We start from the raw sequence: 25,883 nt of genomic DNA, 5'->3' as shown, positions 1-25,883 counted from the left end.
TTTTGCTACCGCACTGTGTGTTCACCTGACTTTGTAACAAAAGACTTACTTCTGCAGTTACCATTAGGTGTAGATACAAATGGTTACTAATTAAGCTTTTCATTACCTTATTGCACTTGAAGAACAAATTACAAACTCTTATGTAATTGACTGAAAACTCAAATACTATTTTAATTCTTAGGCCTATTACTGTTGTTTTTCTGTGTGTGCATGTTAAGTAAAATAACAAAAGCTACCATTGTAGTGCAGAGGCAAATGAAGTGGAAAAGGTGCTGGGTTGCACTGGGTTTTAACTTTGGTTTTCTGGAAGGCTCATTTGGTTATTTAGATTTCTGTGCTACAATTTCAGAGCCCATGCACAGAAGTTTACTGGTGGAATAAAGTAGTTTGCAGCCATTTCACTGGTTAATGGAACTTTCCGTAGAATATACCCTTGTTTCTTATTATTGTTCTGGGAATATTGCATTTCTTTTCCTTTCAAGGAGTGTGATACTCTGGTAATGAGTATGTTTGTTGAACTGATGAATTCAGTCAGAAGTTGGATGAGCATTTATGACAGCATTCACAATGTCCCACTTGATTTCTTTTTCTCTTACTCTTCATATGTGTGGTAAATATTAACAAAGGTTTGCAGTAGTTTTTGCATATTAATGAAGTAAAAAAGCAGCATGAGAGCACTTGTAGCACACAAGCTAGATTCCTTCTGACTAGTGCAGGAAAGTGCAAATTGATCTCTGCCTAAAAATTGCATTACACTCAGGTGATGTGGGCAGGATTCCTCTCCATGGAAAAAGAAAATGTTTTCTACAACTAACTTAACTCAGTCATGTATGCCAGAAGACAGCTAAAGTTTCTGTTGAGGGTTCTTACCAGCTAAAGAATTTGACAGGAGTGTGCTGACTGCATACTCAAGCTAGATTATCTTGTGTTTCCCCCCTCCTCAACACCATACTCTGAGTTTTGGAGGCCAGTATTCATGTAAGAGATCTCTTGGAAAAATGTGCCTGCTCTGAGTGCTTAGTATCTACCAGCATCCTTTCCTGCAGCAAGGGTCTCTGCAGCACTAAAGCCCATTAGTCTTAAAAGCATTTTAGCAAATGTTGCACAGTCACTCAGATAATTTCCTTATATATGCCATGGGATTCTGTAAATACATATATAAAAGATGCAACCTATATAGTATGGTTAAGGACAGGAGTGAATTCTTTGTAGAAGCTGATACAGATGAGCTGAGGTAGGAGACTGCATAGGAAGAGACACTTCCGTGTAACCTGGAGAATAGGACCTTTAAGAACAGGATGAAGATGGGTTTATATGAGAATTTTTGTACTTACAATCTAGAAAAACTACTTCCAAGGTGACTTCTCTGTGTTGTGTAGGGAAGGAGCAGATGACGTGCTGTGAAATTGACAGAAATTGAAGAAGTGATGAACAAGGACTGCAAAAACCCCCTAATGAATAAACTTGCTAATTCATGTGCAGCGTGAAGAGGGGGATGCGAGGAAAAGCATACTTGTCTCATTTAGGCTTTTTCATCTCTATGTGGTTGTGAGTTTGAGTCATCAGATGGGGAGGAATAAAAAGCAGCAGTAATATCTTCTCCATGAAAAGGCATGGGGGTGCTGCATACATCCAGCATGGATGCTGATGCACAGAAGTCAAAGGCAAGTTCAGCTGTGCGGTTGTCCTGCCATGTTCTGCTGATATACTGCTGTGTATTAATTCTTACTGTAATGGCAGGTGAAGTCTCACCAAAAAGGTGGGCCACTTGAAGCAATCCCAGCCAGGAGAATGATGGTGTAATTCTTCATCAGTTCCCTCAAACCATTTATCTACCTTTATCTGCTGTGTGGAATTAACCAGGTGAAATGACTGTAAATTATCCTCCCTCCCTCCAATATCTGAATGTTCATGGCACATGGAAAGCAGGACTGAGAGAAAAACCTGCTGCCCTGACAGTATACTGGCAATATGAAGACAGGTTATTGGGGATAACTGTCACTGTACCTCGACCAGAGGCTCAGACTTGTGATGCAGAGCCACACAAAAAAGGTGATCGAGTTCACCAAATTGGCAGGCCTCACACCTGCTAAACCACATGTTCACAGTATTTATAAATAATTAAGCTAAGGTAATTAAGTTGCATTTTAACTTGGGCAAGTTGTGGTTTCTGATGTTTCAGTAGGGAAAGCTTCCTCACTGAGTCTGTTTCAGAGTAAGCCTACCACAACAGCAGCATCCCATCTGATCATGAGTACAGCTTATTAAATATAACAAAGGTCCAACAAAGCTTCAGTGACTTTGAAATAAGGAGTAATGATCAATACCCTTGATGTAGCCCTGTCAGTGCCCTTTCCAGAATATTCAGAAGAAAAAGCTGATGGATATCAGACTGCCACCCAGCTAAACTCTTGAAAAGCAGCAACCATTCAGCTAGCAGTTGCTGTATGTATTAAAACCTGCATGGTAGGTTTGGAACATGGTGGACATTAATATTGTATGTTTTCATAATGTTCCCCTCACAGTCTTAAAAATACAGCTACTGCAGATGGGAGCATTAGCTTACCACTTGCACTCAAGTAAATGCATTGATCCTAGCAGAAGCTTTCCTTCCAGTTTTGTTTAAAATGAGTTAGGTTTTTTTTTTTTTTAACAGAATTATTTATTTGGTGTTCAAGCAGTGGTGCAGTAAGATTTGCTGTTTATGCCTCTGGATTGTGATGGTTGGCTGCTGGTTACAAAGAGAACCTTTTACTGCAGTGGGAGGTGTTTGGGGAATTGAGAAGCGCATGGTAGAAAGTGTTGGGAAAAGTCACTACAGCTCAAACCAGCTGGTGACTACGAAACTTTAAAAAAAAAAACCCTGCAAGTTATAACTGTTTCAACTTAGTAGGCAACTATGTTATATTTTTTTGCAAAAGAAAGTGCATCAAGGACTCAATTTGGAAATAAAATCTGCTAGACACTTTTAGTGATGCTGAGACCAGCCACAAAGGAAATAAGCTACAAATTTTCCTCTAGGAGCCTTAACACCATTGATTTGTGTCACTGTAACCCAGAGCAATGGTAGTGAAAAATCCTCAAACTACTTTAAAGAAATACAGGTACAGGCATGAGGAGCAGCGTTCCTTTCAGGCTATACAGCCCATCCCAGGAGAGCACGGTAGGAGGATGTCTGCTCACTGTTCTGGATTGGGCACTACAGGCGGGCAGAGCCCTCAGTCCTCACAGCTGCACAAGTGTAGTTTTAGTGCTGCGGAGGGGAAGAGCATGCCCCTTTCTTTCCTTCTCTTCAACACATGCCCTTGTCATTTTACGCCCCTGTTCCCCAGACCATGGCCATTCATGTCTGCTATTAGACTGCTAATCCATATAGCAAAGCTTTGCCTCTTGCTTGTATTTTTCTTTTTTCCTCTCCTAGGTAGGCTAGTGCAGAATTACTAGAGATGGTCACCTTTTATTTGGAACTGGGGGAATTTGTAGAGTACTTGTAATTTCCTTTTTGTTTTCATGCCCCCCCCCCCCGCCCCCCAATTGGTTTTTATGGTAAAGAAGTTACCTGAAACTTCTCAAAAGTTGTTGCTGATGTGCTCAGAGCAGTTAGTCTTCTTCATCACATTTGTAGTTTTGAAATCCAGACAGCAGCTGAACTCAACTCCTCTAAGTCTTGAATGAGACTTAGTGAACAGGAATTCAGTTCTGGGCCAGATGGAGACGAAAAAGATAGAAAAAGTAACTTTCTTTTTAAAGCTTTCTTGCTTGTTTCTTAACTATAAAAACCTTGACAGGAGTGTGCTCATTTTACTAAGTTTAGCATGCCTTAAATCTGGGGTTTTTTTTTTCCCTCTTGATGGATGTATCTGATGTTTGAAAGGTGCTCTTAGTGAGTAGGAATGAAGAGTGGGTAGCAAGAAATTAATTGTAGCATTTTGATGTGACTGATACAGTATATTTAGTCCAGCTCTCTTAAAATTATTTTATGTATCTGTTTTAAAGTTGGGCAAAAGTTTGTGCTCCCCTACTATTGCTGTTAGAGAGGACATGGCTTAAAATGGAATAATAGGCATTAGAGTTTTGAAATGCTGGTTAAACAGAGCCTTTGAAATAGCAAAAAACAATTTTCTCAGTTTGTTGGGCAGAGGAGAAAAGAAGAGTCTACTCTAGAAATCCTTCTGGTTTTGAAAAAAAAAAAAAAAAGTAGCAGTAAGTCGTTCTGGAGTCTGGGTGCTGTAAGAGCCAGTAAATAGACTGGGCATTTATTTTCCTCCACCTTTGCTTTCTCTGATCTTTAATCTTAGTTTTTTTTATTTGTATATTTTCAAGAGAATGGACGCTAAAGAATTGAAAACAAATTCTTCACAGCTCATAATACCCTATTTCAAGTTGGCCTCGATGTTTCAGGCAGAATTGCTTGTTGTTGTAAGAACACTGTCTCAGACAGCACTTCCCAGATCAGTGGGTTTCTTCCCCCCTGACTTCTTAAAGTGGGAGTGGATGGTTTTGTGTATCACATGTTCTGCCAGGAAGGCAGGCTTCCAAGGGTAGTAATGCTGTTAGTCAGATGTTTAGGGGTGATCCACTTTGATAATTTATGGATAAAGTTTACTAGCTTGATTTTTTTTCCTAATGATTATCAAATACTGAGGCTATCAATTTGAGTCAGCATATGACTCTCATGCATTGTATAGATTTGCAGCAACTTTAGTTTTCAGTCCATCCTAAAGTTCGGTAATTCTGTTCTGAATCCTGATACTTTGGTTATTTAAGCCAAGCCTGTACTCGCATAAGAGTCACACAGGATGTACTAAGAAATGAAAATATGGTGTGTATCAATGGAAGCGTTTATTTAGAAGTGTTTGCTTCATGCTAACAGCTGGAATGCTGTAAGCCTTACATCCTACTCTGTAATGGAGCATTGCTTTGCACTTTTTCTCTATAGCTCATCTTGCAACATTAGTATCAGTTGTTTTGAGACGCTGTAATTGACTAGAAGTTCTTGCTGTGTTTTTCTAACACCATAGTTACCAGTATATTTGAGCTACTACGTAGTTTCTGCATTTTAATAAAGCATGTAGCATGGCAAAACATTTTTTTTTTTTTTTTCCCCCCTAGTGGATTGTAGGAAATCCTGAGTGGACTTTTCTACATGGGCATCTTTTTTCCATTCCAGAATCTTCCTCCACTTAGCCAGGATCCAAACCATCATTCCCCACCCTTTCACCATTGCTCACAAGGCAGATACTTGAAGTCCTTTGGCTGCCCAGTCAGGACTTTGGTACAGTTCTAGCAGAATAGTTACTGCCTGTGGAGTAGGTCCACATGTTTATTATCTACCATTATTAGCCACAGTAGTTGTTTTTGAAGAGATATTAAGAAAACAGGACATTAATGATGTCTTTTCTCCACAGAAAATTACTGTGAAAGATAGCTGGGGGTTGTGTAGGGTTTTTTTGGTGGTGGTGGTGGGTGTTGGTGGGGTTTTATTTTGTTTTGTTTTTTGACCCTGGAGCATAGCTCTGAGTATATTTTACAATTTACCTCTTTTTCCTCCTGCCTCATTCCAAAAATCCTCCCTCAAACTACAGTCCCTCTAAGTTCTTACAAATTTAAGTTGAGGATCCTTTCTTTATCATTTATCTGCAGGTGCTTACTTTCTTCCTGCTAGGATGACAAGGCCTATAAGCCTAACCTGAATACATCTCAGACTCCATGGAAAATATAGAAACTCATATTCATCATAATGACTAATACTGTATTCTGATGTTTATTCCTTTCTTCTATGGGAAAATACACGTTTTTGTATACTTTGCTGCTTTGAGCATGCATGTCCTGTGGTAGAGCTGAACTTCTATCACTGTTTCCCACCAAGAGTTTGCATACAAAGAATATGACTACACAATAAAATCAATCCCTGCTTGCAGGATGGGTAATCAGTCATTATAAATAGCAACAGGAGAGCTCAGGGGTTACTTGGTATCTTTCATGCAAGTGTCTCAAATATTCAATGTGAACATTAACTGATGAATTCACAGAGTGCCCTGTCTTGTGTATTAGTTACTCTATGTCAGCCATAACCAGAGATCTTAACTGGCTTGTCTGAGATCATATAGTAATCTAAAATATGAAATAAAATCTGATGCTTTAATCAGTAGAAAGCACTGTGTTTTGTACTGCAGGAAATCATAGGAGAGTGTATCAGAGCAGGCACTGCCTTAGGCTCTGTGTTTTAAATTTCCCTCCTCTGTTCCCTACTTTATAGTAGAGTTCAGGATTTTCTCTTGGAAAGATGACTCACATAAATTTCTGGTAATTTCTCCAAGCTACATCTAGTGCAGTTGTGACAACTAAGAGTCAACATGCAACTCCACAGAAATGAAAACATTCCTCAGGTTTCAATATAAATAGAATAGTAAGCATGTGAGTAAAACTGGCCCACCAGGAATTCAAGTGACAAGGCAAGTTTTGATTCCCAAAGTGCAAACAAGTTTGAATGGTGTAATTTATAATGTTCAACTCAAAACATTGACAGTTTGACATTCAGGCATTGTGCAGAAAGAGTTCAATTCACAAAACCTCAAAGGCCCAGGAGGAAAAATAAAAATTTCCCAGCAGGAAAATAAATCTAAGATCTTCAGTGTTGTATGCAACTTATACCTGACCATTTCAATGTTTAATGAGAGCAAGATGAAGAAATGCTCTGATCTTCATCCTGACGTTGAGAAACTGAAGCACAGGAGGTTTCCAGCTCAGATTCACTGTAACTGAGGTGTATTAGGCTGGCATTTATTCACTCTAGCTTCCCACTGTAGGATCTTATCCATTTTCCATAGTAAAATTTTCCTATAGCAGTCATAGGCCAGTATCTTAACCATTAAATCCTGCTGCCAGCTATTTTATTTGATGTCTTTTATAATGTGTTAGAATTCCTTTAATGTCTAAAATATAGGGTGCTAACACAGAATTATATCTGTGTCAATGGTCTTAGAATTTAGTAATTCTAGTTCACTGTTCATTGTGAAAGGATTATCAAAGATGTGATGCCCTTGTCTCCTGTAGTCATCAGCAAAGGTAATAATCGTCATTAAATAGTCTTTTGCTAGTGACTTCTGGCAGAAGAGAATGGGCATGTGGTCTCACAACATCCTCAGTAAGTACGGACATCGTCTTAGACAATGTTTCTTAAAGACATTTGAAAAAAATCCATCCTATGCTCTTTTTAAAAAGCCTCTTGAATGCAGATTGCCATAAACAATATAGCTGACATACTCTAGGGACAGATCTTGTTGTCATGGGTACTCAAAAATATGTACTGAGCATAAAACACAGCTAAGTCTCTGGGCCAAGCTCAACTGACATTAGACTCTTGGTTTTAGTAATGCGGTCTGTCACATGAACACCATTTAATTGCATTTAATGACTCTCTTTTTCATAGTAAGAAATTGTGTATGTTTATGTCACTACAGGTTTATCAACCAAGGTTAATGATTTGGGTAAGCCAGAAAATCTTTCCAACCAGCCAAGGGGATGGGGGATTTCCAAAGGTAAAGTTATTTATGTGATTTCTTTCATCTAATAAATAGTTTACTAATATGAAATTTTTCAGAGAAAAACCAAAACACTGAAAGTTCAATGGATTTTATTTTATGACTGCTTCAAGAGAGTAGCTAGCTCTCATTTTATCACGAGTCTCATGGTATTCTGTTTTTTTAAAGCCTTGGCTCCCTGAGCCAGGCAGTTAACTGAGGATTTCAGCTTTCATTTTAAATGATGTTTTAGCCTTCAGGCTTGCAGAAAACATGGACTCTTGCTGGCTACATACCAGAAAGAAAACATACTAATTTTCAAGAACTCATATTTCTTAAGCCTGTCTCATGATTTTACAAGCATGACATCTAAGTTTTGAATGCTTGCTTTTGGCAATTCTCTCTTAGCAATGCAGATAAAAAAGTCAATGATAATACAGAAGGAGGAAGGAGGTGTCCTTTTTCTTTTTTCTGTTAATTTTTCTGCTTGTGTTTTACCTGTCTTGAGTAACAAGCATGCAAAACATGGCAGTATTCATCTGAGTTTGACAAGAAGTACCCCAACATAAATGCAGAAGATGTGGCTTCTCAGACGAGATTCATAAGATTTTGTTCTCTTACCACTGCTGGTTTCATAATTGTGAAAATCAATTTGAAAATTGAGTAGGAAAATATAACAGTTACTCAGGAACAAAGAATGTGCATATTTTATTTTCATATTCCCTTTCATTACTGACTCAAAATCTGGCAAAAAAAGGGGCAGGTAAGTAAAGGAGAGAGCACATGGAAAATTGTTTTTATTAAGTTTCAATTATTATCTAGACTCCCGCTCCTGCTGTTCCTTCTGGATAACACTGTATTTTCCACACTTTTTCTTTATAAAGGAACTTCTAAAATTTATGGCTGGGCTCTTTGCAGTCTGCTATTTGCAGACTCATGTGCCAACACGCCAGTCTTTAAATTAACATACATGGCAGTACTGCCATTCTTAACATTCAAAGTATTTCAGAAGTTCAGCTGAGTAGGCTAATAGCAATGCCAGATTACGGTGAGTGTGCTATATCTGGTCATACTTACATGAAGTGAATTTGCTAATTTTGTGAATCACCTATGTGTTAACTAGATGATTTTTATTCAAAATTTTAACTTAGCAGCTTTTAGTAAGTTGTCGTTCATCACTAAACAGTCGCTCCTGAAACACGGGAATGAAGCGGTGAACTATGTGCAGCACCGTTAGTAACAATGATGCATTTTATTGGATTTATGAATAGCCATGTTTTTAGTTGTACATAGCTTAAAAAAAGTCTATCAGAAGGGATAATTCTTTCTCAACTAGTCAAAAATATTATACTTCTTTTCCTTTAAAGTGATTCGATTCCTGCTTTTTAAATATGATGCATTTTTTTCTAGCCTTCATGTAATTCTTCAGAAGATATTTGGCATATGCTTACAAGGACCAGTTTTTAGAACTAACTCCAAATTTTATTTCACAATTGATCTTCAAAAGCAACTTGAATATTAGCTGCACACAACCTAGCTTGTAGAAGAGTATCAGCCTTAACAGAAGCCGTGTGCCTTTGGAATCTATTTTTTTTCATCCATCTTATAAAATTAAGCTGGGTAAATTGCTGAAGAAGACTGCACAAAGTGCTCAGTCCTTCAGTCATGTACTGAGTGCTACACAGCTTGAACTGCTGAGAGAATAAAGTAAAAAGACATTTTAAAACTCTTATTTCAGATAAAAGTGCTTTTTTTTGTTTGTTTTCATGCAACCAACAAATATAAAAGGATAAATTTCTTAAAGACAATTTATTTCCAGACCTAGAAGGGTCATACGGGACTTTTTATCTTATGATTGTATGGCAGAATTTCAGGACTGAGATTGTTTTCACAGCTGAAAAGGAACTGCCCAACACAATGCTTTTGGAAATTTGCCCAGACCTTTGGTCTGTGTGGTGTGCCTGTTTGCATGTGTAAGTTTCTAGTTTTCTTCTCATATCCTGGAATGATACACAAGTAGCAAATCTAGTCAACAAAAAAAGCAAAAATATTATCACGAGGATGGAATTTTCTAGAGTCCTTTGGGGATACATGTTTGTGCAGTCACTAAAATGTAAACGTTATTTTTTCTTTCTGAAATTGTCTCTTGCAAAATCCTCAGTTTGGCTGTAGCAATGGCAAGGTATGTTTCTACTCCTACTTCTTCCCCTGGCTTGCAGAGCCCTTCGGCACATGTACTGATCGAAGTCTGCTCCGTTTCTCCATTTCTTATGCCCCAAAGATAGAGGGAACCATTTGCCCCTAGGAAAGGATTTTACCCTGTGTTCAGCCTGAAAACTGCTCCTGGCTGTATGCAGTGCAGAACCGCGGGGGGGTAATTCATCTACCCAAAAGCAGAATTTATCCTGTAAACTGTGATAAAGGCAGTGGAAGAGCCATGGGGTGGCTTCATTGCCAGCACAAGTATATGTAGCAAATATCGACATTGCAGTGCAAATTACGGCTTTGAAGAGCCAGGAAAAGAAAATTGCTGAAAATTGCACTTTCTTGGTTAGTTGAGAGACTGCTATGTGTTTAATTCCTAATTCAGATATTCACAACTCTCACATCAGAAAAATTGAACTTGGAGAAGATAACTTCAATTTCTTAAACAAACTAAAAGCAATCTGCTTATACAACAAACATGTCCTAAGCAGTAAAAGCAATAAAGCATCTTTACAATTCTAATCTTTTAAACACAAAGCCCACAGATTTTTTCCCAGTATATTACTAGCTAAACAAATTCTTTTTGTTTAAGACCCCATAGTGATATCAGCAAAGTACTTTAAGCACATGCTTAGCCTTTAGGCTTCCTTCTGAGGCTTAAAGTGAAACATAGATTTAAATGCTTTGCTGAATAGGCATAGACTTCAGCCAGTGAATGGTTAAATACGGCTCACGAAAACCTATCTGAGGCAGCTGGTTGATAGGCTACACCATCTCCTTACTTGTCCAGAGATAAGTAACACACTGTAGTGTCTTCAGAGTGCTCTTTGCAATGAAATACTATGGGAAAGTCACTTAGTAGTGTATGCTAGCTGCTTAAGCTGTAAGGTTTTTAAAAGATGAGAGGTCTCAGCTGTAAAAGGTTATCTTAATAACAAGATGCTCTTTCATAACTAAGAACGCACTTTTATGTTGAAGGCCAAGTGGAGCCATAGAATGGAGCTTGGGGATTAAAAAGCAAGCAAGCAAGCAAATTAATTTATTGGTAGATGATACAACTAACATTAGTTTTTTGATTCCCCAAGTTGGTACTGAGTTATATTTTCAAAGGAGCTCGGTGCTGTCTGTCTATTTGTGGCCATGAGTTTTGCATTCACGACACTCGGACACCGTGTCTGCCTCCTGTGCTTCATGTGTGCAGGACAGGTAATTGCTCATTTTCAGCCCTATTTATACACCAGAACTACTGCACGCACAGACCCGCAGGTGCCATTTTAGATCTGAGCTGTCCCAGCTATTGTGAAGGGCATAGAAATGGCTTGGTTTGACAGGAGTGAGAAAAATAATTTTGAGGAATAGTGTAAGGATGTATGACTGGTGGTGAGCTGCAGAAAGGGTTGTCACTCCATCACTCCTTCTCCTGTAACTTTGGAGTTACCCAAGTTACAACTTCGGGTGGTTGGGGTCTCCCCAGCCGCAATAAAAGTCCAAATTCCCCAGTTCAGCAGGGGAGGACATTGTTGGCTCAACTCTTCTGCGTTTTGGCTGCTGGGGCACAGTCATTCATCCCCAGCTGAAGAGTCTTCCTCAGATGCTGCATGGCTTGCCTGGCTTTGAGACAATTCTTTGCTCTCTGTGGCATTAGTATTTACAGTTGATTCAAGACATGTTTAGTAGATGTTTACTTCTGACCTAAAGCTAGGGACCTATGGACACCTTAGGATAGGAAAAAGGAGGACCCCACTGTATTGACTTCACGAAGCACAGCTGATATTGTTTTTTCCCCTCTGCAGGGAAGTCTCCCCATCTCGAAGGAAGTAAATCGCAAGAAGAAAAGTGAGGCGGAAGGGGCACGCCTGGTTCCACTAAACGGCTATGGACACCATTTCACCAAAATCAATTACCTCTACTCTTTTTAATCATGATTTCTCCATTTGTATTACATATGGTGTATGGGTTTGATGAGGTCATGATGTCATGTATCGGGAATTGTTTCTGTGTAAATCATCAAGTGTAAGAAGAAACTATGGGACTCTGAGCCTTGCTTTAGAGAGTAACAGTGGACAAACGTGTACCATAAAAAATAGATTTTAACATTCTGACTCAAGCGAAAGCTCTCAGAATTTCACACTGTGAATCCATGTTTACAAACATTACAGGTGGGCCCTCAGGCCTAGTTCTACCACAGCAATGTCTTCCACTACTCAAACTCCACTGCTCACACACAACCGGTAAACCACTCTCTCCATTTCCACCATCCCAAACTGCTTCTTGCAGAGGCTAAGAGTCCCCCTTTATTTTCATTTAGATGTAACAAGCCTAGTAGTTTATTTTCATTGATTGTCTGTATATCTCTATATTTTATCCATGTAGTCTTTTGATGTATAGAAGTAGTATGAAACTCATGGTTTCCTTGTGGTAAGTTATTGTGATGCTGCCACGGGATTTGAGACACTGATGAATGGTGCTATTTTGGACTTTAAATATGCTCCTTGGCAAGGTAGCTGGATGGAGTTATTTTTTATTTCCATGTTCTGAGAAGGTGTTGGTACTTTGTTTTTCTGAATGTTGTTCTTTAGACTGGACTGACTTGTTTACTTGTGTCTTCAGTGTGGCTTTCTTATTCAGTGCTGTAGGTGAGTAACTACTTATAGTGTACAAGTGAGGAACTGATTCCCTATCAGGGTCCACTCAAAAACATGCAGTTATAGTGGGAGCAATCACAAAACTGTAATTTACGTAAAATCTCCTTTTTGACTCCTATCCACCTAAAGGAGAAAGACAAGCAATAATTTTCCACCAACCTCTCAAAATCTCTTTTTATTTCTGTCTTTTTTTTTTAAAAAAGCCTTTTTTTAAAGAAGGGGCAATTTTTAATGTCCTCTTCAAATCCATAAAATAGGGGATATAGTAAGAAAAACACAGGAAATTTCTGGGAGGAGAAGTCCTAAAGGAGAAGAGTACATTTCCACGGTACTGTCAACATGTGGACTTTACATTTTTGTTCTTGCTCCCAGACTACTATCAATACAAAACAACACAAAACACAAAACTAAACAGTATCATCTACTCATGGAGTGTTGTTGTGTTAGACACAGTCTGAAAGCCCACCTTAATTTTTTATATAACTCTGTCTTTTAGCTCTTCCTTTACAGGGCAGGCCTTGTTCTGAACTGTTTTAGCTTCTGACTGTTAAATACCAATGCATGCACTGCACTTCCTAGATTTCTTTCCTTTCCTGACCTTCTGTATCCCTTTTCTTGTACATTTTGTTTTCCAATAGATTAGATTAGATATGTCTACTGTGCTGTATATAGAGCAAGAAGTAATATTCAGCAGTTGTGGCATTTATGTATAGTTGCAGTTGTGTACTGCTGAAAACGCAGGCTTTTGTAACAGTGTGATCTTTAATAATGCACTACAAGTACCCAATGTATTTTAGCTATTTTAGTAGGATTTGTTCAATAAATATGCAAGCTCTAAGGGTAGCCGTGATGTCTGTGTTTCCTTCTTACAATAAGAATACTGTAAGAAGAAATTCCCCCTTACAATAAGGGGAGGGGTCCTTTTCTGTTTGTCCACACCTGTTCTTTACGTGACTTCTGAGGGTTTTTTGGGGAATATCTGGTGAAGTAAAAGGTGATTCCTTTTGTTGTCTGCTAAACAATAGCTATTAAGCTAACCTAAATGCCAGACCTGCATCTGGGAAATGATCGCTGCCAGACAATGGTAGGCATGTACTTCGCTTTCAAGGCTGCAGAGTGGCTGGGTCAGACGTGACACTTGATGCCATTTTTAGTAATCCCAGGAGGAGACTGTGGGCCTGTGCATGGCAAACACAATATATTTCGTTCTCCACCTCTCATAAACAGAATTAAAAGGCCGTTTTCCTAATGCATGTAATACAGTTTAAAAGAATGTTGATACAGTCCTCTCTTTAAAACCACTTTTATTGGGGGAAAAAGTAATATCTGCATTTGTAAGTTTTAGAACATATATTGGTTTTGGTTTAGCATAGAAAAAAGATAAGGCAGCATTTTTTTAAAAACACAAGCAGTGATCTACCAATCAATACCAGATGTAGGTCTGCCCCTGAAATTTTCCAGACATGAGACCAAATAAGTGCAATTCCATATGCCCTGACTGTCTCTCCCACTGAGTGAATTTACACAGGGATTGATTTTGGTTTGAGGACTTCGGTTGTACCATAGAAGACTGATCATGCACACAGAGTTCCTGATGCAAATGGCCACTGACCTCACCATTAGGAAGCACAACAGACAGCAGTGTATTTGGGCTAGAGCTAACCCTCTGGTTAGAAAGCAGTTTTATCTTACCTACCTGTAGTATAGGTATATACATAGAGATGTTATATATATACACATCTATATATACATATGTAAATGATGAGAAACAGTGAATAGAATTAGCGCAATGATTAATTGATTAATTGATCTTATTTTCTTAACCTGTGGTCTACTGGCTTTGGGAAGTAAGTGAACCATACCCAAAAGAGGTATGAAAGGTGATTGAAAGGCCTTTTTAAATCCCAATGTTATTGTTAGTAATATTTAAATTTGCTACACAAGAAAAGCTTTTAAAGCTGAAATATTTAAAAGGGTTGCACACTCCTTTGGAACTTGCAGCTGCTGAAATAATGATTGCTTGACCTTTGGCACTGGTTTTTAATCTTCGCAGCAACATGCCACATTTTAACAAAGACATAAGGATCCGTAGATTAGGGTCTTTGATCAAACTACAACCGAAAAGTCATTCTTGAATACCACAAATAACAGGTCTTTTTGTTGATAATAAACATGAAGGACTCCTTACTGTGTAAAAGAACTTTTAATATGCTGACATTCTAGAGACAGAAATTTGCCAAGGATTATTTCATATACATTATGATTAATAGAGTCTTCCTAAATAGGTGAAGGTGACATGCACTTTTGCATCAGCAATAGTGGCTGTGGCACGTATGTAGCATCAGCTTCGTCAGATTTAAACAAGAGAAAAAGGTTACGGAGTAACCATACCTAAAAAAAATAATGGTGTGGTCATTTTAAGGAATGCCCCTAGGAATTCGTAGATGTCTTTCCTGTAATGCTGCGTGAATCACCATTGTTAGGCACGTTTTGAAAAGATGATGCAGTTTGACTCTCTGAGACATTAACTCACGTTTGCTCCTCTCCGGCGTGCATACGACAGCCCTTGTGCACATGGGGGGCTGGGGTGAGCAGGGTATTTCGCACCCCTGTGCCAGGGCTTGGGGCTGGGGAGCCGGGGGAGGAGGGAGGCTGGGAGTCTCTCCCGTCTGTATGCTCCACGCAGCCGCAGCAGAGCGGAACTTGGCTGCATCAAGAGCGAAGGTGATGGAGGTTCTACCGTCCTCATCCTTGGGACGGCAACATTTGATTTTGCCTATGGCACAAAGAGACCTCGAGCTGGACCTGAGAATCGGCAGCGTAACAGCTGATCCGGAGAGGTGGTGGTATGGAGCAAGCCCGTGCTCCTCGGGTTTGCGGGGAGGCTTCCTGGAGCTGGGAAGTTGACTAGAAGGACTGGGAGAAAAAAGCAGTCTATGTGTCTCACAGTCAGTCGATGCAGTACAGCTGCCTTTTTAACCCCCTTGTTAAATAATCATTTGTGTAATAGAAAAGCTAGTGAGAGTGTTTTCAAAGCATTATGGACATGTAGGTTGACTCAGGAAATGTTGGTTCTCACCTTGCAATAACCTATCATGGAGGATCTGGTGAATCAATCTTTGTCCCTCAGCAAATCAAACACGAAAAAAACAAAGATGAATTCTGCAAAATAGGAATAATAATGGATACCTGTTTTTCACAGCACATTTTAAGCTATGCAGATAAAATAATTAATTAGGAACTAGATATTGTTATCACTGAGCATTATATTTTAAATGAAAATTAGGGCAAAACAGCATGTGTTTATCAATTAATTTGATAAAGCCTACATTGTTAATTACCAAATGAAGAAAATATTAAGCCTTACACCTTGGAGTTTATGCTGACAACAACATCCTGAGGAGATGGGTTAAAAATACTGATTCATATTCATAAGTTTATTCAGTGGAAGTTAGCTAAATTCTGTCTGCATGCATATAAAACTTATGCAAAAGAACAGTAACAGTTTTAAATCAATATTACTTTAATGCCACGCTTCAATTAAATTTCCACTATTAAAGCTGTACTACCATATTACAAAAGAAAAAAAATAATATTTCAGATAAGAAGTTCAAACTCAAAAAGCAAATTTAAATAGAATGAAAATGAGCCCAGATCTGTCTCAACAGCATCATGTTCCTGTGAAAAAAAAAACCAAACACTATACTGGAATAACCCGGAGTATAACCAGCAAGCCAAGTGAGGTAATAGTTTAGCACTACTCAGCATTGGCAAGGCTACAGCTGGAAAAAGACACCCTACTTGGGCACCCCAGCTCAGAGAAGATGGGTGCCCAGTGGCGAGAGTCCAGGGGAACGCAGCAAGCGTGGTGCGAACGACGGCTGAGAATGTGTCTGACAGGCAGTGACTGAAAGACACGGGTTGGTTTAGTCCAAAAATGAAGCTGACAAACTGCTCTTCATGGAGGTAAAGCAAGACAGAGTAGTCTTCAATGTCATAAAAGAGGTTGAGGTAATACCTAGAAATGTGGAAAAGGCTTTCAAAGGTGGAAGGGTAGGAATGTGCTCGAGCAGGGTGCCAAGGGAGAGGCTGTGGGATGTTCATCTTCTGAGATCTTTCAGAACAGGCAAATATCTGTCATTATTTGTATTACCCGTAATTTAAAGCCAGATGATCCTACCACGAAGCAATGGTAGACTATATCTTTATACAGGTAGAATATAGAACTATTCTAGTTCTAGAATCGGGAATTTCTGTCTTTTTATGGCTTCCTAAAAACTTCCCTGGCAAACACAGCATGGCCCCCATGGACCCCTTCTTGTGGTTACTCACATCACTGTTTTCCAAGATTCATTTGAATTCATGAGAAGAAAATAGAAATACAGGATCTTACATGGGCTTTGCTGCTACAGCCATGAAAATATGGGTAACTTACACTCCAGCTGAGAGAAATGAAAGACCAAGAGAAAAAAAAAGAAATGTGGAGAGGATATAGAAAACAGTTAAGGGGAAATAGGAAATCCAGAAGAAGTTGTGCCTGTCTGAGTTAGAGCTGAAGAGATGCAAGGTTTGCAGAGACAAACATGAGTGTTACACTCCAGTTTGTAATAGATATTTTCCTTTTCAGACGCAGAGCTCTGAAATGCCTTGCTGAACTATAGAATCTCAGAATAGTTTGTGTTGAAAGGGACCTTTAAATGTCATCTAGTCCAACTCCCTTGACAATGAGCAGGGACATCTTCAACTAGATCAGGTTGCTCAGAGCCCCGTCCAACCTGACCTGGAATGTTTCCAGGGATGGGGCATCTACCACCTCTCTGGGCAGCCTGTGCTGGTGTTTCACCACCCTCATTGTGAAACATTTCTTACTTATATCTACCTCAAATCTACCCTCTTTCAGTTTAAAACCATTACCCCTTGTCCTATCGCTACAGGCCCTGCTAAAAAGTTTGCCCCCATCTTTCTTAGAAGCCCCCTTTAAGGACTGGAAGGCTGCAATAAGGCCTCCCAGGAGCCTTCTCTTCTCCAGGCTGAACAACCCCAAGTCTCTCAGCCTGTCCTCACAGGAGAGGTGTTCCATCGCTCAGATCATTTTGGTGGCCTCCTCTGGACCCACTCCAACAGGTCCATGTCTTTCCTGTGCTGAGGGCTCCAGAGTTGCATGCAGGACTCCAGGTTGGGTCTCACCAGAGCAGAGTAGAGGGGCAGAATCCCCTCCCTCGACCTGCTGGCCACGTTCTTTGGATGCAGCACAGGACACGGCTGGCCTTCTAAGCTGCGAGTGCACCTTGATGGCTCATGTCCAGCTTAGCATGCACCAGTACCCCCAAGTCCTTGAGCTTGTCCTTGAGGCCCATGCCTCCAGCTTGTCCAGGTCCCTCTGGATGACATCCCATCCCTCAGGCATGTCAACCGCACCACTCAGCTTGGTGTCACTGCAAACTTGCTGAGGGTGCACTTGATCCCACTGTCTATGTCATTGATGAAGAATTAAAGAGTACTAGTCCCTGTATGGACCCCATAGGTATTGACCTCACTCATCACCAATCTCCATCTGGACATCGAGCCATTGGCCACCAGCTGCTGGATGTGACCATCCAATCAATTCCTCATCCACCCTACAGTCCACCCATCAAATCCATATCTCTCCAGTTTCGAGAGAAGGCTGTTGTAGGGGACCATGTCAAAGGCCTTACAGAAGTCCAGATAGACAGTTATCTGTAACTCTTCCCATGTCCACTGATGTGGTCACTCCTTCATAGAAGGCCACTAGGTTGGTCAGGCAGGACTTGCCCTTGGTGAAGCCATGCCGGCTGTCTCAAATCACCTCCCTGCCCTCCATGTGCCTTAGCACAGCTTCTAGGAGGTTCTGTTCTATGATCTTCCCAGGCACAGAGGTGAGGCTGACAGGTTGGTAGTTCCCAGGGTCTTCCTTTTGAACCCTTTTAAAAATGGGTGCAATGTTTCACTTCTTTCAGTCTCCAGGGACTTCACCTGACTGCCAGGACTTTTCAAATATCATGGAGAGTGGCTTGGCAACTACATCAGCCAGCTCCCTCAGGATGCATCTCATCAGGTTGCATAGACTTGTGCATGTTCAGGTTCCTCGGGTGTCATGAACCTGATCTTCTCTTACAGTGGGAGGGACTTTGTTCCCCAATTCCCTGCTTTGAGGTCCATCTCCTTTAGAGGTGTGGGAAGACAGACTGACAGTGAAGACTGAGGCAAAGAAGTTGTTTATGTACCTCAGCCTTCTCCTCATCTTGTTATTGGTTTGCCAGCCTTGCTCATTGCAGGGGGAACGATTTATTTGACCTGTGTGAAAACACGCAGGAAGCAAACTTGACTTTAGAGGACAGTTGTTGATGGTTTTTCTGCCCACATTTTGTGAGTGAGGAGTTGCAGGAGAAGAGGCAGGCTGGCAGCCCCTTTAGGAAAAGAGGTAGCAGGAGATGAGACTCTTGGCCAGCTGTGTGGGGAGCAGGGGCATGCCTTGATGCCTCAGCTGTGCCTGCTTAGCCCAGCTTGGGCCTGAAGACCCTGGCTTTGCCACTGACATGGACATGCCTGGCAACATTCACACAGCAGCCACCACTGTGTCTCTAGTTTCAGGTTAAGTGGGGGAACATGTTAAAACAGAGCAGACACGCTGTAGTTAAGTCCTCCTGAAAATGAGTCCAATATTTGGATACTCAAATACTGTCTACCTATGCTGCAGAATAAAGAAGAAAATACATCCTGCATTTATAGTTTAATTGCTACGTAAACATAAACTAAAATTCCTAGGTAACCTACTAGGGTACTGACAATCCTGACTGCCTACACCAATTCATCTGAACTATTTTGTAAGTGCATCCAGAGCTCTGGGCTACCATCTGTCTACCAGGTTATGGCCAGAGCTCAAAGTGCTGTGTAAGCTGGTGTAAATTATCTCAGGAAGCAGTGTAACTGCAAAATCAGTGCTGCTTAAAAGAAAAAAGTCAGAAGGATGCTCATGCTCTTTGTGCATTCATTTCTACCATGCCCTTTCTGATATTGCCTGAACGCCTTAGCTTGATTCCATTTGTCAATTTGCAACATAAATTACTTTTCAGAGCAGCTTAGCTGTATTCCTGCTCTGAAGGCTCCAATTTGGTGTTTTAAGTTGTGTGTTTAGAGACTTCACCCGGTACGTCACTTGGTGCGTGCTGCTTTTCAAAGCTCTCAACTCCTTGTGACTCATCTAACATTTTCCAGCTGCTGATTCCAGAGGAAGGGATGTGACCCAACAGCTGATGTTTCATACAAAGAAAGAGTATCCTGTTTGTACAGCACTGTTTCAGATTCATATTGCACGTGTCTGAATCTGTTCAGACAGATAATAGTATTATTGGGAAATTTACTTTATGTAACTTAGAACAGATCCTGAAAGTTTCAAGAAGTCACAGCAGTAGGGACTTCTTACTTCCAAGACACATCCTCAAGTTGTGCTCAAGAGCTGAGCAGGTTTCTCATGCTTTTTTTCATGTATTCTCAGGTGGTTTTTGCATTCTTGACTCTTCAGTTCATCTCAACGGCTTCCCATTAACAAATATAAGAACCCAGAAAGTTCTCTGTGCCATGATTTCTCCTTTCAAGACCTCGCCGTCCTTAATGCTGCATTTCTTAGCTGGAAATTTCAGTGTGTTTTAAGCTCCTATTGATATTCTCTGCACCCATCCACTCAAAACTTACCTTTGGCCATCCAACTTTCTACAACAAAACTGCTGGACAGCAAGTCCTAGAGGTTGCTAAGTTTAGGACTAGACTGCCACAGGTTTATGGCTATACCTAGATTTACTTTCCCACCGGTTATGCAATCAATCGCATCACTGACTGTACTGACAGCTGCATGAGTGTTGCTAGAGTTAAGTGCGTTAGCAGCCTGTCAAAGCAGCCTTGTCTCTGGGGGTTTCATTTCCCTGTGAGTCATTTTGGCTTGGTCACTTTTTCCTCACTACTGTTTGCTCGGAGGTGAGCTTCTGCCCATGAGTCACTAGCGCGATTGTGGAGCCCCGCCGGGTGAAGTCCCCTGGGAGGCTCAGGAGCCGTAATGTTTCCGGCACAGGCTTCAGTCAGCCGTTCAAAACCACCTGTAGCCTCTAACAAATTCGCAGTCCGTTGGCTTTCGTTTCAAGCCCAACAAATTCTCAGTGTTTCCTCGGTAGCCCACCCAAGCTGGCAGTGCTCTTCACAGGAAGGTTGCATGAGGACAGGGCTCTGTGGGGCAAAAACACCCTCCAAAAAAAAGAAAAGGGGCGGGGAGAGTATAAAAAGGATGCCTGAACATTGCGTCTGTAAATAAACAGCAGTAAGCTAACCGTAGCAGCAGGAAACATTTCTGTCAGATTCTGGAAAGCTAACCATGTCAGGAAACAGTTATGTAAAGTGCAAAATTGCTACTATTTAAAAGTGCACTTTGATCAACAAAGTGAGAAAGGATGTATTTCATGCTTTTCACTCTGAAATACAGCAATTTGAGTAATTTGAGCAAGTTCTTTTCAGTGGGGAGCCCTGAGTTAGCAGACTTGCAATTTGCTATAACTGGTAAAGCTCACAGCATTGCCAGATCACACATGAGAGGAAAAAACTGCACTCTTCCCTAACCTTCCTCTGCTGTTTGTCCTTCTACTGAAGGATCTGAACATCTAAAGTCCGAAGCGGGGAGCTGGGCACCCAACCTCCCATCTTGCCAAAGCCCAGTGCTACACCCCTCCGCTTCTCCCGTTCCCTCCGCCCGAAGGGTCACAAAGAAGCAAATTTTAGTGACAGGGTGGCAGGTATATCTAAGGCAAAATCCGTATTTAAAAGAGACCGTGTTTCTACATTTTATGTAGACAGTTTTTAGCACTAATATTCTTAAAGCAAATGGCCAGAAGTAGGATGGTGAACATCACACTCCTCTGCACTTCGGGAAACCCCCGCTGGGGCAATCCAGACAGAGTTTTCCTGGATTATGAAAAACCCGATTTGGACTGGCTCTCTTGCAGATCATGCAAGTTCAGTGTGGAAGAGGAAAGCGGATTAAGGGCCTCACGTTGCCTGTTTCTCAGCCAGGAGTTAGCTTTTGCAATACAGGCAAGAGGCAAAGGCGCAGGACAGGAATGACTGCCGTCCCTCTGGGAGCGGGCAGAAAAGTGACGGTCACCAGACACCTCTCTGTTTCCTAAGCACCGCAGGCAATTCCCGTGCTACAGAACAGGTCCTTTTTGGTAATTTAGGATCTCAGAGGGCACAAACTAGCATGCTGTACCCTCAGTATGCCAGTGTGTCAAGAGTAACGCAAGGCCACAGGTGCCTTCTATTTGCGCCTGAGAGAGGGGTGACTTCTGAAATGGCTCTGGGTGGCAATCAGCTGCTTACTGACTGTATTTTGGAGGTGTGTATTTGTGGCTAGTTGGACTGTGTTATTCGTTTTTGATCTGGCAGGCCTCAACTTCTACCACCCTGAAGTACACCATTTCCATGCCAAGCCTGTGCCGCAAACTGATTTTCTGATTTCGTTCCTGTTTCCAGAATGATATGTGGACGCTACTGAAAAGAAAACAAACAAAAAGGAAGTATCAGGTCAGAGAAATTTATTTGTCCAATGCACTCAGAATTTCCTTATCTTCTACTGGTTGCTAAATATATCTTTTTTTTTTTTTCCTGTGAAATAAAAATATGTCACTGTCTTGGACCATGGCATTAGGGGGAGAATGCACCTCATGTTGCCAATCTGAACAGTCATGTACGTCCAGCGCCGTGCTATTTTCTTGATTTATTGCTGTATTACCCAGCACTCATAAGAAGTAGAGAGAAAACCTAACAGCGAACGAGCTACACGTCCCAGCTTGATATCTGACCCACACAGCGCTCTTTGAGCGTTCACAAAAATTATTGAGTCTAATAAAAGCAAGCAGTTGTAAAACCAGAGTTAAAATCCCCGAGGGAGAAAGTTAATGGCTGCACCAGAAAAGCCTATTCCCCAGCACCAGCACGCCCGTGCCGCTTGCTGCAGAAGACCCAGGAGGACACACTGACAGCGACAGACGTTGTAAGCGGTGGGTATGCTTAAGTCCTTCAAACCCATAGTTCCTGATAGGCCAGCCGAAAAAGACGCTTTTGAAAATGTAGGTTTAACTTTTCTGTGCTTCCTTTTTACAGGTGTAAGTGGAGGTAATACTGACCATCAGGTTTAGTAATGTGAGAGGCTGCAGGGTTCTCTGAGGACAAGTTAAAAGTGTGCGTTAAAAATAGCCCAAAGGCCAGAGCGTGACACTAAAAAAATACGGTAAACCGGTCAAGTTCACTGATTTCTTATGCAAACTAAGGCAAGTCACTCTCTGTCAGATCTAAAGGAAAAAAAAAAAAACAAAAAAGAAGAAGAAGAAAAAACCCTACCTACACGTTCCATGTTGGAGCATAATTTTTGGCACGCCAAAGCCCCACCTCACCCAGCCTCTCCCTGCTGCATGGCCCATTTTTGTTACAACTCCACCATAAAACACTACCTTCATCCTTCACATCCTTCACGGGGACGCTGTGAAACACCGAACGCGTGGTGATCTCATTCATGGAAGTGTGAAAGATGCATGCAACAGTTGCCATTATTCCTTTCTACACACTATTACTACAATGATTCCGAAAACCGGTTACTGACACTTCCGATCTCTACAATTACGGAATACCTGCTGTAGCCAACAGTACTTTGCCTCAGCCCACAGGTTCTCCCTGAATTATATTCCTTTATTCTGCTGGTAACATTTTCTAGTCTCATCAATGGCTCTTCCTCCTCCCTGCGTGTTCAGCCCTGATTTATTTATCAGGACCACCTGTAAGTTTGTTGTATCCATTTTGGGTTTTGTTGCTTTTTGAGTCTACTCTTAATGTAAGCTATACCCTGACCACCTAAAGAGTTTAAGTTACTCATGGCTTTCGAAGACACCATTGCAAAAACCCTATTATAGCTTTTAATAGTCACTACCGGTAGTCAAAACTCAGAGTAATTACACTGACTAACATAAGCAAGTCTTTCTATGCCTTTGTTATTCTTCTTGGGTGACTTGCTTGCTAAGAGCGTAAGAATCTATTCTTATTGCCGGACCAGAGTTATGGGATTTGGTTGTTATTTTAACCCATGTCTAGTAATCTATTCCTTAAAATAATTTGGATAGGCTGATCTTCCTCTAGAGTCAGCAATGCCTTGCATCAGAGGTTTTGAAATCCTGCTCATCACTGCAAGGTATTGTGCAGAATCCTGTAGTTTAAGTGGGGCAGGCTAACAGAAATTTGCCTTAGACAACTAAATTAACTAATCAGCAAAAGTTTTTAAAAAAATAGTAAAAGTTTGAAATTTTGGAAAAAAGGGATATACTGATACTATACAAACCATTTTTTAACAGCAAGGATTCATCAAGAACAAAATTGCCTCCAACCAATCTCATTTCCTCTACAATAAGGTAAAAGTCTTGTGAATAAACAATAGAAGCCATAAATCTTGCTTTTCATTATGTTTTTGACATTGGCTGATGTGATCTTTTTATAAGTAAACTAGGCAAACCGGGTCAGGATGAAGTACTGTTGGGTGTGAGCAAAATTGGAGAACCATACCAGAAAAGTGCTCAGCCGTTTAATACAAAAACACAGGCATAGATTAAGTCCTTGTCTTTGTGCAAATCAACATTTTCAGCAACTAGGATATCGAACTAGGAAGCAACCCTATTGAATTTTAGGCACTGAGCTAAAGGTACAGGCAGTGGCACTGGTAAACACCATGAACACTTAAAATTATCTTGACAAATTGATTTTTTTTCTTCTTAAGCAGGTGCTGTTCAATAAGAAGGTATTACACGCAGATAGTGTCTATCATTGAGTGTTTAGAGAGATACTCAAATTTTTGGGTAGTACTTCTGTAGAAGGGGATCTGGGGGTCATAGCAGATCTGAAGCTAGCAGGAGTTAATCTGCTGCTCTTGCTAGAAAAGCAAATACTGTACTGGAATATGTAAACAGAGGCATAACTTACTGGGCTTATACAGCTTATACAGTACTTATACAGTACTTGTTCCACTCCTGTCAGCTTTTGCAAAACCTCAGCCGAACTACTGTATCCAGTTTTGGGCAAGGCGCTTCCTGCAAGATGGGGAGAAGCTGGAGAGAGTCCAAAGAGAGCAGTGAGAATAGCCAGAGGCCTAGAAAATGTGCTCAGCGAGGAAAGACTGCAAGAAATAGGACTGTTTAATTTACCGTGAGGGGAACATGACAACACTCCTGAAGTATACAAAAGGCAGCTGCAAAGGAGCAGGGGAAAAATCTTGTTTCTTGGTCCGTGAGAGGGCAGGAAACAAAGAGCCTAAATCTTGGTGGGGGCGTTAGGCTTAATGGTAGGAAGTGTTTTCTAACGGCTCGGCCACTGCTGCAGGGCATCTTGGAAAATCTCAGATACACTCAAGACAAATTGCATAAATTTCTCCCAGCAGTATCACAGCCACGCAGGTAGCTCATACTGCTGCAGAAGGCTGAAACTCTTGGGAGACCTTTCCAGACTAGTAATCATCAACAACTATTTTCATTTCATGTATAACGAACAAAAAAAAGAGGAAACAACAGATGAAAGATAGGTGCAAGATTTTAGACCCTACTGGTAAATATTAAGGGCGGGATGAGGTTGCTCAGGCCTCCGCTGCACTTCACAGTGATTTAAAAAACACTTAGTAAGATATAGAACATCTGAAGAATCAATGACCTAAAACTTCTGATTTTAATATATGTTGGTTCCAGCTGCTTTGTCTCTGGAATCTTCATGTTTACCCCAACACCACTGCACCTTCCTGGTCTCAATGGCCAGAAAAGAAGGACGTTGGTCAGGTCAGCTTAAGAACACAGTCCAGAAAGGGGAGCATGGTCTGCACAATTTTCTTCCATATGCACTTTTGCATCCTTTGCTGGGGCAGCCCAGCCCTGACGGGGTCAGGCTATTAGGAACCAGCTAGCCCCAGTCAGCAAGCCACATGCTCACTCTTGGGCAGAAGAAACTCCACAGCTCGCGCTCAGCAGGACAGCAGGAAATACCTGCCCTGGTTCAGTGGCTCCATACCTGATGCAAGCTGGCAAATGCCTGCCCGAGGTGCTTGGCAGGGAGGGCACATGATGGCCACCACAGGAGTATGGCCAAGGGGGAGATCTGCAAGGCTGCTCTGGAGGTGGTGGTGATGCTTGTCTGGATCCCGCCAGCAGCATCCTGCCCCCGCAGCAGTACCCCCTCTGAGCCACCGCTCCCCCTTGCCTCTCACTCTTTGTCAGCTAAAATCGGGTCTTTTCCAGCCTGGCTGGTGACCACAGCAGCAGCAGCTACAAGCAGTGACGTGGGCTGCTGCACAGAGCCCGGATGAATTAGTGGGACTAACGAGATCACACGCTGAGGTGGGTTTCTCTAGCACCAGCCTCACTATGTATTGGCAATGGGTAGAGAAGCTGCGGGTCTTGTCCCCTCTTATGCACATGTACCTGAC

The 25,883-nt window shown here is 41.2% G+C and overlaps 1 protein-coding gene across 1 annotated transcript; it reads left to right on the top strand.

The window, feature by feature from the left end:
• Nucleotides 1-1,637: 1,637 nt before the first annotated feature.
• Nucleotides 1,638-11,647, top strand: NREP (neuronal regeneration related protein; the record flags this gene model as incomplete). The annotated part of the gene is made up of 3 exons (XM_082013321.1): nt 1,638-1,664; nt 7,464-7,541; nt 11,522-11,647. 3 exons carry the CDS (start codon nt 1,638-1,640, stop codon nt 11,645-11,647), a joined length of 231 nt encoding a protein of 76 aa, XP_081869447.1.
• Between the last annotated feature and the right edge of the window lie 14,236 nt (nt 11,648-25,883).

The sequence above is a fragment of the Phaethon aethereus genome (genome assembly GCF_964289735.1).
Source record: "Phaethon aethereus genome assembly, chromosome: Z".
In the NCBI taxonomy this organism is placed as follows: Eukaryota; Metazoa; Chordata; class Aves; order Phaethontiformes; family Phaethontidae; genus Phaethon; species Phaethon aethereus.
This window is presented reverse-complemented; position numbering and strand designations above follow the sequence as displayed.